The sequence below is a fragment of the Eurosta solidaginis genome, chromosome 5 (genome assembly GCF_040869045.1).
Source record: "Eurosta solidaginis isolate ZX-2024a chromosome 5, ASM4086904v1, whole genome shotgun sequence".
Classification (NCBI taxonomy): domain Eukaryota; kingdom Metazoa; phylum Arthropoda; class Insecta; order Diptera; family Tephritidae; genus Eurosta; species Eurosta solidaginis.
In genome coordinates, this window is record NC_090323.1 from 40,447,673 (window position 1) to 40,465,247 (window position 17,575).

Here is a 17,575-nt window from a genome sequence, read left to right on the forward strand (position 1 = left end):
CGTGGCTCATATTTTACTCAGAGCTTTACAGAAATTTGACATCTGCCGGTAAGATACCAACACATTTCATGTAGAAGAAGTTGTTGCACTCTGCACACTGGTTTTTAGGTTGATGGTTTCTGTCCACCTTCTGTCCGCACATACAAGGCATAATAATAAAATTGTATGCTTATATTGCACATAGAATTTTATTTTTTAGCACAGCTTATTAGAGGCACTATCTCAATCGAGTAGTCACATTAGAATTATGTAAAGGCAAACAAAAATAGGCCCTTTCCATCACTATAATCAACTGATTTGTTAGTTAAGATAAAAGTAAATAGAGACATAAACACAGACAAAACGCGTCCGAACAGCACGACAGCACGTTGAACAATTTTTGCAACTACTGTTGCTGAAATTTCTCTTAATGCATAAGCCTCTGGCCAACCTGTAAATCTATCAATTATTGTTAAAATATAACGATGTCCTTTCGAACTAGGCAGTGGTCTGACAATATCTAAATGGATATGTTCAAATCTTTTGTTAAGTGTTGGAGTTTTGGTAACTGCAGATTTGGTATAACGATTTACTTTAGATTTTTGACAATTTATACATTCTCTCGACCAAATGTTAATTTCCTTGCACATTTTTTTCAAACATATTTTTTGATAATAAGATGACGTGTAGCTCTGACCCCAGGATGCGTAATCCCATATAGCATATTAAACACGGCCTTTCGTAAATTATTCGGTACAAATGGTCTAGGACTTCCAACTGTCATTTCGCACCAAATATTAAAATTGAATAATGGAACTTCAAGAAATTTAAGATTGTGCGATTTATTTGAAGATTTTAACTCATTTAATTCCTTGTCTTGACTTTGTTCAAATTGCAAAATTTTGAAATTTAATTCTAAATTTTTAATAGCTTCGACTTCAAAAGCTCGAGATAATGCGTCAGCTACAACATTCTCTTTACCTTTTATATACGGAATATCAGTAGTGAACTGTGCAATAAACTCCATATGTCTAGTTTGTATGGGGCTTCCTTCCGTCTTTGCACTTAAAGCAAATATTAAGGGTTTGTGATCAGTGAAAACTTTAAAATTTCGCCCTTCTGAAAGGTTTCTGAAATGTTTAATGCTTAAATAAATAGCTAGTAGTTCTCTGTCAAATACGTTGTATTTAGTTTCAGATGAAGAAAGTTTTTTTGAAAAGAAAGCAAGAGGTTCTGAAATCCCATTAAACGTTTGATACATGACACCACCAATTGCTGTGTTAGAAGCATCTACATTCAAAGAAGGTTTTGCATCTTTGTTGAAGTGGTTCAACAATGTCGTTGAGGCAAACTTTTCTTTAATGCTCTCGAAAGCCTTATTTGATATGTCATCCCAAATTAAAGTCATGTCACGTCATTTACTCGTCTGATTTATTAAGTCATATAATTTTGACGTAAACTTCGCTAATTTTGGTATGCACCGAATGGTAGTAGTTAACCATCCCAATAATTTTCTGTGTCTGTTTAATTGTCTTCGTGCGCTTAAAATTTTGAATAACTATTACTTTTTCTTCAGATGGTCTAATACGAAATGTTATGGCCTAGAAAATCAACGTTTGTTGCTGCAACTGATGTTTATGCAATGGCTTTTGATTGTTTTTCTGCTCAATCAGCGAAGTCAAATTTGACAGCTATGTTTCTTCTAGTTTTGGAGGCGGTAGTGACAACAAATTTTGCTCCTTATTCTCACTCTGTTTGCCCGATAGAAATAACGGTCACACTTAAACAACTGCACAACCGAATGACGCTTTTCAGAAATTTTTGTTGAACGCATATAGCGCGATAGATTTGCGCTTGCGAGTTCGAATGACGAAAAGCACGACCAATTTGTTAATGTGGCGCTTGTTGTTGTTGGTGTTGTTATTGCACCGATTGTACAACAGAAGTACATCGATGATTATTTCGATTGTAGCTGGTTGAGTTGCAATGTGTATTTTGTGCGTGGAATGCCGTTGCGATTTCAATTAACGTACACAAATAGGGGTTAACACGCGCTCAGATCTATCAACTGAGAGGTTAAAGGGAGCGTAGCCGCGCTTTGATACAAATACTTTAATGCTTATATACAAGATTTTTGTTACCGATCAGTTTGTTTGGCATGCAAATTTTAAATTTTTATAAGCTTTTCTGATCTAATTGTTGATAGTGCGAATAAAAGAGACTTATTCCACCTTTTAACTCAACGTTTCGCCAAATTTCCTTGGCATCATCAGGAGTTAAGATATCTATATTTATTTAATATAAGAAAGCGAACATTACAATAAGTTTTGTGTATTTTTTTACATACATATATATAGAGATATGTAAGGAGACGGTGAACATGATTACACATAGAACAAAAATTACACTTGACAATAATTTTAATTTTGCACTTACTTACATAAAAATGTGTTGCTTTAAATATTAAAATATGTTAAAACCATTAAACTATTAAAACTAAATCAAAAATCGATACCATCGTTTTTTGTGGTAAACTTGTCACTATAAATGTTATAAACATAATAAATATGAAGCGGCAATATTGTCAGTGTCTTCTCTTCTGTTAATCGTATGTTCTCTTTTTTGAAGTATTCGAAGGCTCTCTATGGTGTATCTCGTTTTTTCTCTTTGTCCAATATTCTTGTATTTGCAAAGTCAGCTATGTGGTTGTTTGTTACCGCGTGTTGAGATAAAGCTGTGCTTTGTTTTTATTTGCGTATGTCGGCTTCGTGTTCAGCTAATCGCGTACCTAGTGTCCTTTTTGTTGTGCCAATGTACACTTTGTTGCAGTTTTCGCTGTGGTTACCTTTGCACTGTATTTCATAAACTTCATTACTTTGTTGTTGGATATCTATAGGGCTTTTTGTTTTTGTGAAACACGTCGCTAGAGTGCAATTCGATTTAAATGCCAATGTTGTGTGGGATGTTTTCTTATTATTATGATCATATGCAAGACCTTCTGTCAGCCTGGGAATGTATGTGACACTGAAGTATCGCTTTGTTTGGTTGTCTATATTCGGGGTTTGTTTTGTTGTGTTTTTTATGTCCATTAGTTTTTTGTCGATTAGATTGGTTATTAAGTAGTCAGGATAGTTATTATTTTTAAGCGTCTTTTTAATTTTTCTTACATTGGTCTCATGAAACTGTTGATGGCTTATTGATAATACTTTATGTATAAAATTATTTGCTGTATTAATTTTATATTTAAAGGGCTGAGAAGAAAAATAGTTTATTAGGCGCCCAGAAGCCGTTGGTTTAGAGTACCAATCTAAAATCAAATTATTGTTGTTGTTGTGAATGCGGGTGTCCAAGAAAGGGATACTGCCATTTACTTCTTTCTCTATAGTGAATTTTAACTTGTTGTGGTATTTGTTTGTGGTGCTTATAGTTGTGTGGGCGCTCGAAGTGAACACTTAAAACACGAAAATCTAGTATAAAATTTTGCACAATGAAGCTGATTTCGTCTATTGAAATTAAAGCGTTGAATATCAGAAACGACGTTAATATTGTAACGGATTTACCGCAATTCGCCTTATTCGCACCCTTCTACTAACGTTCGTATCGCTAAACCGTTGAATAAATAATCCCACTATTCAATAATGCAAACTGGCCTTCGCTTACTGATAGCTTGCTTAACTCAAACTGATTCCTTATCACTTGCACTGCACTTCTTTTATACTTCTCGGTTGCCTCGTCATTATTTCTCTCAGTGTCTAGATTTTTCGCGACCAGATGATTATTTACTTCTCCGTCTCTTATTACTGTGGGTACATGTGTTTGTATATCTTGTCTTAAGCTGGTTGTACATGTTGCTGTCATATGCACGTCGACGTTACGTATATGAAGTAGGGATGTATGTGCAGCGCTTGTTGCTTACATAATTGTTGTTGTTGAGCAGCATTTATTACTATCGGTATAGTGATCTCACGAGCCTGCTAATTCGCCACACTGCCCTCCATCTAAATCTGATCGTCCCGATCAGACAAATTTCCCATTCCAACTGCTACTAAATACTCAATGGTTGGAAAGTAAGGCACTGCCATCTTGAAACTCTTCTGTTCGGTGAATGAAATTTCGGCACCAAACCTCTGCTCCAGAAACTCACATAGTGCATTGCTTCATCATTACTTGCGTCCATTTTTATCTGTCTTGACATTTTATGTCTGTGTGTGCTTTTCTTCGCATGGCCAACGGATGAAGTCTGTTCACATTTCAATTTGCACAACATTCCTACAGGCTTTTGTTCCATCTTCTCCTGCACAGTAGAATCTTCGAATATTTCTTTTAAGTGCGGTTGCTTTGTCCGAGCATGGTCTCCCGACGCGCGTTTTCTGCTTTCATCACACTTCGTGCATTGAGCAATCCATTCCCTTACATATTTCTTGCACCCAATCCGGTAGAATCGCCGCTTGACCTCTTGCAACGTTTTCTTTACTCCCATGTGGCTTCCATCTGAGCAACTATGCGATTCCTCGATTACGTCTAGAATCTTTGCCGTGGGAACCACTACCTGTGCTCAATGCCGTTGGCCATCTTTGCTGTCCATTATTCGATGCATGCAACCAGATATTAATCTCAAGCCGCTCCATTGTGCCCAGTATGCCTTCGTGATGCGACTCTTCTTGCTTACTTCCTCCCTAGTTGGCCGTTGGCTCACTTGCAACCATTGCAATAATTGTGCCAAGTCTGGGTCTTCCCACTGACTCTTTCTAAACTCCCCCATAAGGTGTTTCTCCGTGGAAACCAATGGCCGAGGTGCTTTTGTCTTATGGGGATTCCCCTGCTCCACCCCGAGAATTACTTTCTTGCTGCTATAGCCCGTGAGGTGTCCGAAGCTTATTGTACATCATTACCTTTTTCCTCATATTGATGTCAACGTCTCGCTCAGCCAAGAAATCTACTCCAACTGTCCATAATTTAGCTACCTTCAATGGTCTTACCCTCTTCCTGACCAAGTCACTTCGAATAATGGAATGTGATGCACCCGTATCTATAACGATAGCCCGCTCATTCCCGTCGACGAGGCCACAAATTATCGCGCTACTTCTTCCATCGTCTTGCAGTTTGTTTCTTGCCTCATCTCGCCCAGTTCCCAGCTCCAATGCACCTGATAAAGTATCGCAATCAGGCGTCATGTGACCCAATTTTCTGCATGAGAAGCATTTAACTGCCTTTCCCCGTTCACTACGCATCCGATCCCCTATCACCCGTGACTTTGTCTTCCATTTTGCTTGTTCTGCTTCCAAGCGATGGGCTGTATTGTCTGGCTTGCATAAGATCGAAGCTACTTCATGTAACAAAGCATGCGACACTGTTTCAACAAATGTTCCTTTTGGGTTTGCGTAGGCAGCTCGCTTTGTTTCCAAATCTCGTATGCCATTTATGAAACTTTGAATTTTTATCTTTTCAATGAACTCCATGGGCTCGTCCGTGTTTGCTAGATGAGCCAATCTTTGGATACGATTCCTTAACTCCATCTGGTATATGAGCTGTTTGTGCCTACATCCATAGCGCATTTCCAATGCATCCATTAAAGCCTCATAACTATCCCTTTTACATGTAGGTAGGGCCAGTAAAATTTCCGTTGCAGAATCTTTCAGCGCTAAATATAGGGCAGCTACTTTATCCTCGACGCTCCAGTTGTTTGTCTTTGCTGCCTTTTCAAACTGAAGCTTAAATATCTGGAACGAGCCTGACCCATCGAAGGATGGTGCCTTTAACTTGGCAGCATTCGTAGAGCTGACACAAGAATTCGACTGTAGTTCTGTACGCTCCTTAAATACATTCACATCTGTTTTCGTTTCATTCTGAAACTGGGCAGTTCTTGCATATTCTCTTGCTAAGTGCAACCCCACCTGTTTTGTCATCTCTGCAAATAAATTTACCAAGTTATCTATCTCTCGCCGTAATGCTGCGTACTGACACTCCACATATTCCTAAAGCTGTAATAGTTCACTGCCTTCTAGATGAAATTCATACTCATCCGCATCAATGTCTTGCTCTTCCATAGCCTCTCGCAAACGTGATTGTAATTCCAATTTACTGCCTATCGTTGGTAGTCCTCGCTGCCGCAGCTTCTTCGTTAGTTGCTTGATCGCCAACTCATTCAACTTTGACATCTCCGTCTTATCCCTTTAATCCTGGAATTTATTCAACAATTCCTCTTCTGACACCAATTGTAACGAATTTACTGCAATTCGCCTTATTCGCACCCTTCTACTAACGTTCGTATCGCTAAACTTTTGAATAAATAACTCCACTATTCAATAATGCAAAATGGCCTTCGCTTACTGATAGCTTGCTTAACTCAAACTGATTCCTTATCACTTGCACTGCACTTCTTTTATACTTCTCGGTTGCCTCGTCATTATTTCTCTCAGTGTCTAGATTTTTCGCGAACAGATGATTATTTACTTCTCCGTCTCTTATTACTGTGGGTACATGTGTTTGTATATCTTGTCTTAAGCTGGTTGTGCTTATTGTTGTCGTATGCATGTTGACGTTACGTACATGAAGTGTGGATGTATGTGCAGCGCTTGTTGCTTACCTTATTGTTGTTGTTGAGCAGCATTTATTACTATCGGTATAGTGATCTCACTAGCCTGCTAATTCGCCACAATATATTTAATTATATATGATCTTCAACTTGCGAAATGATCTTTGATGGGAAAACACACGCACAAACCATAGATGCAAACTTCAAAACAAAACACGGCAGTTTTGGTATTGACTGAAAAATTCAGAGTATCTGGATATCACTTGATAGGATAAATGTAAAAACTCTTTGACTGTACTAGTATAACCGGTATATTAGAAAAATGTTGGGTAGACGTTGATTGACGATGTCTTGAATATTGTGACGAATGTTAGCAGCACTAAGGGATACTATCATCTCTAATACGATGCTAAGCAGTGACTTCTATGCACATCAATAGATCAATCATTGTGTCTACACTTATGTACGTACACGCAGCGGAGAAGAGACGCACAAACACATTCTGATATCTTATCTGAGATGGTCCCAATAGTATGCAATTATAATTGTGGAAGTGTCGCTCACAAATACACGCGCATATGAGAAGCTATATACGTGCATCTGTATTTATAATTTTATAGCAGTAACTAAGTAAATTCTGGAAGCGCCTAGAAGATGTAACGAGGTAATCACAGAGTATAAAAGGCAGCAACAGTAGAGGCGCGACAATCAGTCTGATTTAAGCAATCTATTAGTTGCGAAGTACAAGTGTTATTGTGAAGTACTTTAATAAAGGCCATTTTGCATTATTAAATAGTGGAGTTATTTATTCAACAGTTTAGTTATTCGAACATTAGTAGAAGGTTGCAAATAAGTGGAATTGCAGTAAATTTGTTACAATTGGTGTCAGATGAGGAATTGTTGAATAAATTCCGAAGATTTCGAATACAACAAGGGCATGGCAAAGTGGAGTGAATTGAAGATCCAGCAACTGAAGAAGGAGTTGGAGAGCCGTGGATTGAATACAACCGGCAATAAACTCGAACTTCAGGCACGACTACGAAAGGTAATGGAATTAGAGGGAATTAACGTGGAAGAGTATGTCTTTCCTCTTGATGGCGAGGAGGCAGCAAAATTTGAAGAGAAAAATGAAACATCGCAGACATTTACCAGCACAGACTTGAACATGATTTTGGCTGCAATATCTGCTCAAACATCGACAGTGTCATCTCAACTGGAAGAACAAAATACAAATATAACATCACAACTGGAAGAACAGAAGACATATATGGCATCCAAGATGGAATCACAGGAGAGACGTATTGCAGAAATGTCGTCAGAAATAACATCGAAGATTGAAGCACAAGAAACGTATATTTCAGAAATGACGACTCAGATTACATCTAAGATGGAAGCACAAGAGGAGCGCTTATCATTGCAGGTGGCACAAATGTCTTCGCAGTTAGAAGCAAAGGAAGCAAGGGTAACATCAAAGCTGGAAGCAAAGGATACAAAAATTGTACAGCTCGAGGACGAAATTGATGCCGAGATAGAAGCTTTGAGAGGTCGTATACAGGAGTTGCAAATAAATCGCCCGGCTGCTTCAGCGAGTAATCCAAAGGTAAAGACACCATCTTTTGACGGCTCTGTTCCTTTCCAGGTCTTTAAGCTACAGTTTGAGAAGACCGCAGCAGTGAACAACTGGAATGCTGAAGATAAAGTTGCAGCTCTATTCGTAGCATTGAAGGGGCCACCAACCGAAATCCTACAGACGATTCCCGAAGGAGAGCGGAACAACTTTGAAGCATTGATGGCCGCTGTAGAACGACGTTACGGAAGCGAACACAGGAAACAAATCTACCAAATATAATTGCAAAACCGCTGGCAAAAATCTAACGAGACTTTACAGGAGTTTGCTTCGGACATTGAAAGATTGGCTCATCTTGCAAATGCGGACGCACCCGTGGAATACACTGAAAGGGTAAAGATTCAGAGCTTTATAAATGGCATACGGGACTTCGAAACAAAGCGAGCTACATACGAAAACCCAAAGCCAACATTCGCAGAAACGGTATCACATGCTCTGATTCAGGAAACAGCGTCGTTTCTGTGTAAGCCAGTTTTCAAAGCACGCCGTGTGGAAGTAGAAAGGCCAGAGTGGGTAGACGCAATATTGGAGGCGCTGAAAGGATCGCAAAAGCGGAGTGAAAGAGTTATCAAATGCTTCAAATGCGGGAAGCCCGGTCACATTGCACGTCATTGCGATCTTGATCGTAGTGGTTTCAACAACATGGGTGGTCTTAATAACAAAGATGGAAGGAATGAGCAAGAGCGAGTAAGATGTAGAGATCGAGAGCTAGCTCCAGCTATTGAATGTCCTGTTATATCTGTGTCGCAAATTGGTAGAAAATCGAGCAGTCTTATCGTCAGAGGGAATGTGGATGGCAAAGAACATGTACTGACTGTAGATACGGGCGCATCTCATTCCTTAATTCGATCTGACTTGGTCAACAAAGAGTAAAACCGTTACCTGGAGCAAGGTTGCGTACGGCCACTGGCGAGTAAACCCAAGTCCAGGGAGAAGTGATATGTGATGTGTCTTAATTGGAAAGGTCATTCTACACAAATTCGTTGTGGCGAAGAAGTGGACTTCTTGGTTGACCATGACATCAGGATCGACATGCAGAAAAGGATTATGCGTCACAAGAACCAGGATGTGCCACTTAACTTCAGTTTGGAAAAAGGATTCAGCAGTAATCGAGTAATGGTGGAGAAGAGACGACAAGGGCCACGAAAGTCAAAGGTAAATGTTGATGGAACGAATGGGCCAAACAAAGCAAAATCAAAGATACCTGCGAGAGAAACACTGGCATTGACTAACCATAATGGACGCACTAAAACGACTGAAAGAATTTTCCAGAAAGGATGCAAGGGTGGTTTCGAGCCAGCGCGCACCACTGTTGTGAAACGTCAAGACAATACTGATGCTGCAAAGTCAATCCGTTAAGATCAAGCTCTGCGAAGTAGTTCTTCATTGGTCAAACAACAGAGTGCGAGGGAACGATCCAGGATAATGAGTAGTAAGATGAAACGCAGGTACGATGAGAACAATAATTCGGAAGGTTTCTTGGAGGGAGATTTGGTACTGCTATACAACCCTCACGGAAAGGTGTTCCATCCAAATTTCGGTGCAGTTGGTAAGGCCCGTACAAAGTTGTGAAGAACATCAGTGATACCATCTTCCGCATACAAACCATTGGGAAACTACGAAGTAGAAGAGTGGTACATTTGGAGATGCTAGCGGCGTTTAGATCGAGAGATTTGTCTGATCGGGACGATCATGGTAAAGAACTGACTGTAGTTACGGGCGCATCTCATTCCTTGATCCGATCTGACTTGGTCAACAGGAGAGTAAAACCGTTACCTGGAGCAAAGTTGCATACGGTCACTGGCGAGTATAACCAAGTTCAGGGAGCATTGATATGTGAAGTATTGATTGGGAAGGTCATGGTTCTACACAAATTTGTTGTGGCGGAGATTGTTGATGAAGTTATATTGGGAGTGGATTTCTTGGTTGACCATGACATCAAGATCGATATGCAGAGAAGGGTGATGCGTTATGAGAACCAATATGTGCCACATAACTTTAGTTTGGAAAAAGGGTTCAGCAGTAATCGGGTACTGGTGGAGAAGACTCGACGAAGGCCACGAAATTCAAAGGTAAAGGTTGATGGAACAAATGGGCCAAACAAATCAAAACCGAAGGTACCTGTGAGAGAAACACTGGCATTGAAAAGCCCTACGGACGTACTAAAACGAAGAAAGAATGCAAGGGTCATTTCAAGCGAAGGAACACTACTGTTGTGAAGCGTCGGAACGGTACTGATTATGCAAAGCAAATCCGTCCAGCGCAAGCTCTGCGAAGTAGTTCTTCATTGGCCGAGCAACAGAGTGAGGGGGAACGATTCAGGATAAGGAATAGTAAGATGAAACACAGGTACGGCAAGGAAAATAATTCGGAAGGTTTCCGGGAGGGAGATTTGGTACTGTTATACAACCCTCACCGGCGGAAAGGTGTTCCATCCAAATTTCGGTGCAGTTGGGAAGGCCCGTACAAGGTTGTGAAGAAGATCAGTGATACCATCTACCGCATACAAAGTAGAAGAGTGGTACATTTGGCGATGCTAGCAGCGTTTAGATCGAGAGATTTGTCTGATCGGGACGATCAGACTTAGGTGGAGGGCAGTGTAACGATTGTTAGCAGCACTGAGCGATGCTATCGTCTCTAAGCCGATGCTAAGCAGTGACTTGAATGCACATCAATAATACAATCATTATGTATTTACATAAACGAAACAATAACTGCGTCTACATATATGTACCATGTACGTATACGAGCAGCGCAGAGTCAATGCACTAACACATGCATATATCTGAGAAGTTTGAAAGCTACTGGACTAGTAGATTCTGGAAGTGCCTAAAAGATGTATAAAAATTGTGCAATTTTAGTTATAGCTGAGAAGTTTGAGAGCTCATGGACAATGCTAGTAGATGCTAGAAAAAGACGAACGAGGAAACCAAAGAGTATAAAAGGCGACAGATGTAGAGGCGCTGTAATTCAGTTTGTGTTGAGCTATCAATCAGCTTGCTTAAGCACGCGATCTGGCGGCCAATAGTAGAGGTTCATTTGAGTTATCAATCAGTTTGGTTATTAAGCCAGCGCGTAGCAAAGTATAAGTGTTATTGTGAAGTATTTTAATAAAGGCCATTTTTCCATTATTCAATATTGGAGTTATTTATTCAACAGTTTAGCGATACGAACCTAGCAAAAGGGCAAATAAGAGGATTTGCAGTAAATTCGTTACAATATATTAAAAGGATCCGTACAGTGGCTATCTCCCGCTAAGCGAAGACGATGCTCTTGGACTCCCCCTGTATGGTCCTCATCCATAATCTCTGTGATTCAGAAATAGTTAACGCAGTTGTTAAGCACTACACACGCTCTTGGTGTTTCCAGAGAAAGATCCCAAATTGTGTCTCTCTTGTAGGTCTGACCTTAATGCACCCAAGGTTCTTGGATGAGTGCTTTGCCCACATCTTCCGAAGCGAACCTGCGTGCTACCACTGCCGAAGCAGCTTGATCTGGGCAACCTTTGTGTGTGGGCCGATCAGTGCTGGAGCCTTATCGGCTTGTCCTCACCGGACAGCCGCAGGGTTTTCTCTCGTTGCTGCTCCAGCCCTAGGTCTTCTAGATATAGACTATCAGGTAGCTCTTGAGTTGAGGGAGCCGGTGTATAGGTGTGTCCCATGCTGGCTGGGGCTTTTTGCTTCCAGGGCCTGACTGAGACGAAGCTGAGCCGGTAGTTCACCTTTATTTTGTTAAACGATGCCTGTTCAATTGCCACGTTTGGCCGTAAGCCTCCCGCCTCGGCACTATTGCTGATTACTCGCCACATCCCAACATTTAAGAAGGTGTTCTGTGCCTTCAGCAGTTTGAATTCCTATTGCTAACCTACCGGAACGTAACGAATCTATAACCGGCAAAGGACCATCAAAATCGATAATACTCCCCAAAGGCTTCGGGGAGTGTCTTTATCGTTTATACAACAACAAACCTACCGCGGTGTTGTTTTTCTCCGCTATCTGCCTTGGTGGTGCACTGCCCGCTGTAGTGCTGGATTTTGTTGGCCGCATTCTTCTTCACTTTCTTGACGTTTGGTCATCGTCGTCCCTGACGTGCTCCTCGAAAAGGGCAAGTTTTTCGAAACTCAGCGGCGGCACATTGAAATCGATTTTTACAATTTTTTTAACCTTTTATTTGTTGATTTAAAATTTTTTAAATGAAATAAGTATCTATAAAGCGCTTTTGGCAAATAGTTTTCATACTTTACTGTAATTTTTATATTTGTGATCTGCCCAGCTCACAAATTAGTGACCGGGTTTTGTTGTCTCAAAACTGATTTTCATCTTAAAACGTCTCTGATAGTAGACGACTTACTGAATTCAGCTGTAAGTTTAACTTTCTTTTAAGTCAATAACGGTCTTACCCCTTATTAAGCGGTTGCTATGTGTGTATATGTTGTTGTAGCAGTGCTGTTTCGTGTATATGGTTTTGTCCGGTTTCACGCACCGGTGGCAGTAGGGTAAAAGAATGTCCCTGTTGCGTTTAAGAGAACAGTTGGAGAATGATTTGATTGTCAGTTATCGCGAAGAGAAGAGATTACTAAAGCACTTTGTTGGGAGACGGTCAAAGTCGTTAAGGCATTCAAGCGCCAATTTTTAAAAAATAATGATAAAGTATTTCAAAATTGTTTGATAAAGAATTGAATAATTTTTCAGATGATGCAGAACTTGATACTAAAATTTCATCAAATACAACTAACAGTTCTACAAATTCTCAAGGTATTTGACTTAATTGAATCAACAAAACAAATATTTGTATCCATTACATGGTATATAATATATTTTTAGCTTCATCGGACGAAGAAGCATATACGGCCCCCCGAGTGGATAAAAACCTTGAAAACGTCCAAAAAGGAGCTACCGAAGTAAAGAGGGCATATAAAAAAAGCTTTAAGCAAGTTTCATGTCCCTGCAGATTTCAATGTAGCAGCAAGATAACACCTCAACGACAAGAAGAGTTATTCCAAACATATAACAATTCAAGCCTTGCAGAACAAATTTTGATGATATCATCAACGGCTAAGAAACATACATTCAAAAATAGGAATATTAAAAATATCCCAGGGTGTAAACACAGAAACATTGATGGTTCCTACAAGTATCATTTAACTGATAACTTTGGTATTTCTCACGAAATATGCCGCAATTTTCTCTTAAACCTTTTTCAAATCATACCTGCAACTTTTTATAGATGGTTAAAGGTTGAGGACCCTTTTAACTACTTTAAACCAGGGTGCGGCCCTAGATTTAAGCCAAGCGATGAAAAAGTAAAATTTGTCAGAAATTTTATAAGCTCGCTCCCCTCTTATGAGTCACGCTTTGGGCGGTCGTCCAGCAAAAAGAAATACCTTAAGGAAGGATTGAGTTTAAATAAAGTTTACAACGAATATTCATGTAGATGGAAAATAGAAACATCTTCCAGACAACCAGAAGAACAAAAACCTGTTTCCAAAAATTATTTTTTTGGAATATTAAATGAATTTAATTTGACATTTAAAGACTCTAGTTCAGATAGATGTATGACTTGCAATAAGTTTATTCTAATGTTAAAAAAGGAGAATTTAACTGAAAATGAAGAAAACAGTATTGAGGAAGATCGAAAGCTGCACAATCATCTTGCACAACAAATTCAGAAAGAATTTTCGGAAGATATCGAGAAAGCAAAACTTGAAGATAAAACGGTGGTTTTAGTTTTTGATTTACAGAAACCGTTAGAAACTCCGTCCTTTTCAAGCAATATTGCATTTGACAAGCACCAGCTTTGGACTTACAACCTTTGCATATTCAATGAAGCTGATGGGAATGATAAAGCTTACATGTACGTCTGGTCCGAGAACATAGCGTCTCGTGGCGCCGAAGAAATCGCATCATGCCTTATAAAACATTTCCGAATACATTTATCGAGAGATGTGAAACATATTATATTATATTCCAAATCGTGTGGCGGTCTGAATCGAAGCCTAAAAATAACGCTTTTAATCAAACATTTTTTGGCGAATAGTGACATTGATTTAATTGAGCAGAAATTTTTTTTATCTGGACACAATTACAATATGTGTGACGCACAATTCAAAATAATAGAGCGAATACCGGAAATATACCAGTGTATTGAAACACCTGATAAGTGGATTGATATTATAAGAAATGCAAAACAGACACATCCGCAATTTACCGTAACAAAAATGGAAATGAACGATTTTATATCTGCCGAAGAACTAAACAAATTGATAATAAACGTCAAAAAAGACCTAAATAATGAAAAAATCACAAAAATTCAAAACCACCGTGCGCATCCGATGACTATTTTTGTTTTCGACGATTTTAAAGTAATGAAAAAAATTGAGATAAATAGGAATAATGTTTCCGATGATGCACTCAAATTGGCTTCGACTCCATTACTGTTTCCCTTAGGAAGGCCAATTACTGATGCAAAATTCAGTGATTTAATGAAATTGGTGGAATCTATTGGCCCCGAACATCGTCAGTTCTATGAAAACCTGCAAAAGGATGCAAATGCCAAAGAGTATGAATTGGCAAGCGAAGGGAGTGATGACGAATAAACACGTTGGAAATAACTTGAATTATGGAAACTATGCAAGTTCACATTACGGTTTTCAGAAACTTGTATCCATTCCAAATGCCAATCGCAACTTAGCTAATTTATTTGGTATTATCAATACGCAAAACACTTTTAAAAGGAAATAACCTCATAAAGATTATGTGGGTCCAAGCCACGTATCAATACCTGGAAATGAAGTCGCAGACCAAAGAGTAAAATTAGCAGCTAAAGAGCCACTAATGGTGCAAAACATAATCTAAAAAAAAAGACATCGTCAGGCTGGCATAGGTCGAGTTAAATAAAAAAAAAAAACTGGAAAAACTTCACACATCACTACGCAAACATAAACACCAACGGAAGACCGGCTACTTTCCCTTTCGAAGTCAGCTGTAATAAATTGGAAGCATTTATCCGACGACGCATAGGCACATGATTATTACACATGAGCAAATTTTTAAATGTATGGGCGTAACACAGTGCCCTTTTCTGTAACACGGAAACAAACTCTGTGATCCATCTTCTCGACAGATGTCAACATTTCGCTGCAACCAGATCAAACATATTTGACAAAATGAGCCCTACCAGATTGTTAAAAACTCCAGATGTTTCATCCATAGATAAAATTAATGAATTCCATAGATTAACGAGTCATAAGAAATTAATATAGTGTTAATTATCTATAAGTTTAAGTGAATCTAAGTAATTCCTATCGAATGTATGCAACAAAAACAAAAAAAAAGCGAGCCGAAGGTGTTCTTAGTAGTGCTCCTTATCTTTGGTAATACTAGGTTCAAACACACACCAAATTGGCAATTTATACTATTTGGGCAATTTATTACGCAATTTGTCATATAATAAATTGTAATAATAAATTGCCAATTTAAAAAAAATTGCGTAATAAATTGTTTCAAACTGCAAACGCAACATTGTAAAGTGTGTTTATTGAGTATATTTAAACGTCAGTTACGCATGGCTGAACTATATGGTTGGCGCATCTCATCAGCTGATTTTATGTCTTTCATTTCACTGGAGTAGGAATTGTCAAAAGAAGATGGCAAACTCAAAATGAAACCAAAACATTGAACACATTTTCTTACAACACACAAAAATTTCAAAGTTTTATGTTTTCATTCCATTTCATTCGCCTAATAATGTCATTTTGACAGTCTGAACAAAGGTATGTTCTTGCTGTAGAGATGAGCCAACCAGCTATCAAATTACTATTGTGTAAGCTAAATCGAGTTGTATGAACAGCACTCAATTCAAGTCGAAATTTCCTCAATTTATTTTTCTGTTTGAACATAGTATAAAGAGGGCATTGGCGCTTCTTTTCCCCTGGTAAATAAATAAATAAAATAATAATAATAATTAGCTGCCCTCAATTACTATATTATTAAGATCAGAGTGTGCATCAACATAATTTTTTTGTGCAGTATTCAACATTAAGATGAACGCTATCAAACACAAAAAAAAATAAAATCTTGGAGAAGCTCGAATTGTGTATTATTTAGTTTGAATGGCGAAGGCTTACTTGTTTGGTGATTTGGTTGAAATTTGGTCCATAGGTTACTTTTTGCTTAGGTTAATATTTAGAGAAATTTTTTTCTGGGAAGTGTACCACGGACCGACCAAAAAAAACTATATTGAGCGTTTTGCTAGAATTATGGTAGCTTTTCTCGTAGGCTAATATTAAGAAAGTTTTTTTCCGAGAACTGGACTTACTTGAATATCGGTACGATGCATCTCGCTTAGATTAATAATAAGGAATCTTTTTTTCGGGAAGTGGACTAGGAACCGACCTATGTTAAAATTTATTTACTGTGCGATTTGCTTGAAATTTGGTTATTAGGTAGGTTTTCGCCTAAGTTAATATGAAGGAAATTTTTTGCGGACTATATATTTTATTGAATTGTTGAGTTTCAAATTTAATACTTATTATTCAGCCCTATTCTGCATTTCGACTTGGATTGGAATTTTTTCGATTTGGCAATTTTGGTATTCTGTGTTCCAATCTCTTTCGATCCAACTTCGAATCGTTCGATTTTGTTTATTCTGCATTCCGATCGTAGTTCCGTTTTTCTAAGTTGCAAATTTTTTGCGGAAAAATATGTTCTTTTTATTTTTTTTATTAATTTACAGCAGAATTTTAACAAAAATGTAAGTAAAACTTGTTAAGAAACGTAAAAGGCTTGATGATGGTTGTCTTTTATATGTTTCCAGGTCAAAAACAACATGTCGATGCCGAAGTCTTTGGACGTATTTGCCCCGCAAAAGTATCTAACACATACTTGAAAGCAGTCTTAGTAAGTCGAAAGTTTTTTTAAAACCTAAATAAGAAAATAAATCATTAAACTTTACAACTTTTAAGTTCAATTTCTTAAAATTCGTCACTCATCTCGAATGGATTACACAAATCTCGCAATATTTGCCTTTCCATTCTCGCCTGGCCATTTTCGTATGCGTTGCTTTCCAACTCTACAAAGAATGCCACGGCTATTGATTCCATTATAATGGAAGCTATAATTTGTGTCTGTTCGTTGGGTCCAGTTATATGCCAAAGCAAGCTGCCGGAGTAGAGGAAGGTAAAGCGATCGTAAACAATCCTTGCGGAAAGAATAAATAAATCTTCATAAAGAATTTTAAGCCAGTGCAATGAAATTAGCATCCATAAAATTCAGAAAATGTCAACTATATTCGTGCAGGAATCCGTTTTAACAAAACTTGGTGGCCACGGCAGGGAATTGGCCAAAAGAACGACAAAAGCACACTTACAATTATGAAAGCACTTCACTCAAAAAAATATAAGACTGCGGCAATATATTCTATTGCTTTTTTTTTTT

General features: G+C 38.4%; 1 protein-coding gene across 5 annotated transcripts in view; it reads left to right on the plus strand.

The window, feature by feature from the left end:
• Nucleotides 1-17,575, plus strand: part of LOC137254565 (uncharacterized) — a 38,663-nt gene that overhangs the window by 14,621 nt on the left and 6,467 nt on the right. For 3 of the 5 annotated variants that reach the window (XM_067792314.1, XM_067792312.1, XM_067792313.1), the window contains 2 exons: nt 12,833-12,895; nt 12,965-16,231. The exons of the other annotated variants lie outside the window; for them this stretch is intronic. In XM_067792314.1, coding sequence (XP_067648415.1) covers nt 12,833-12,895; nt 12,965-14,736 — 1,835 coding nt within the window. In that variant the 3' untranslated portion in view covers nt 14,737-16,231. Of the gene's footprint in view, nt 1-12,832; nt 12,896-12,964; nt 16,232-17,575 lie in introns of those variants that run through there. 5 annotated transcript variants of the gene reach the window in all.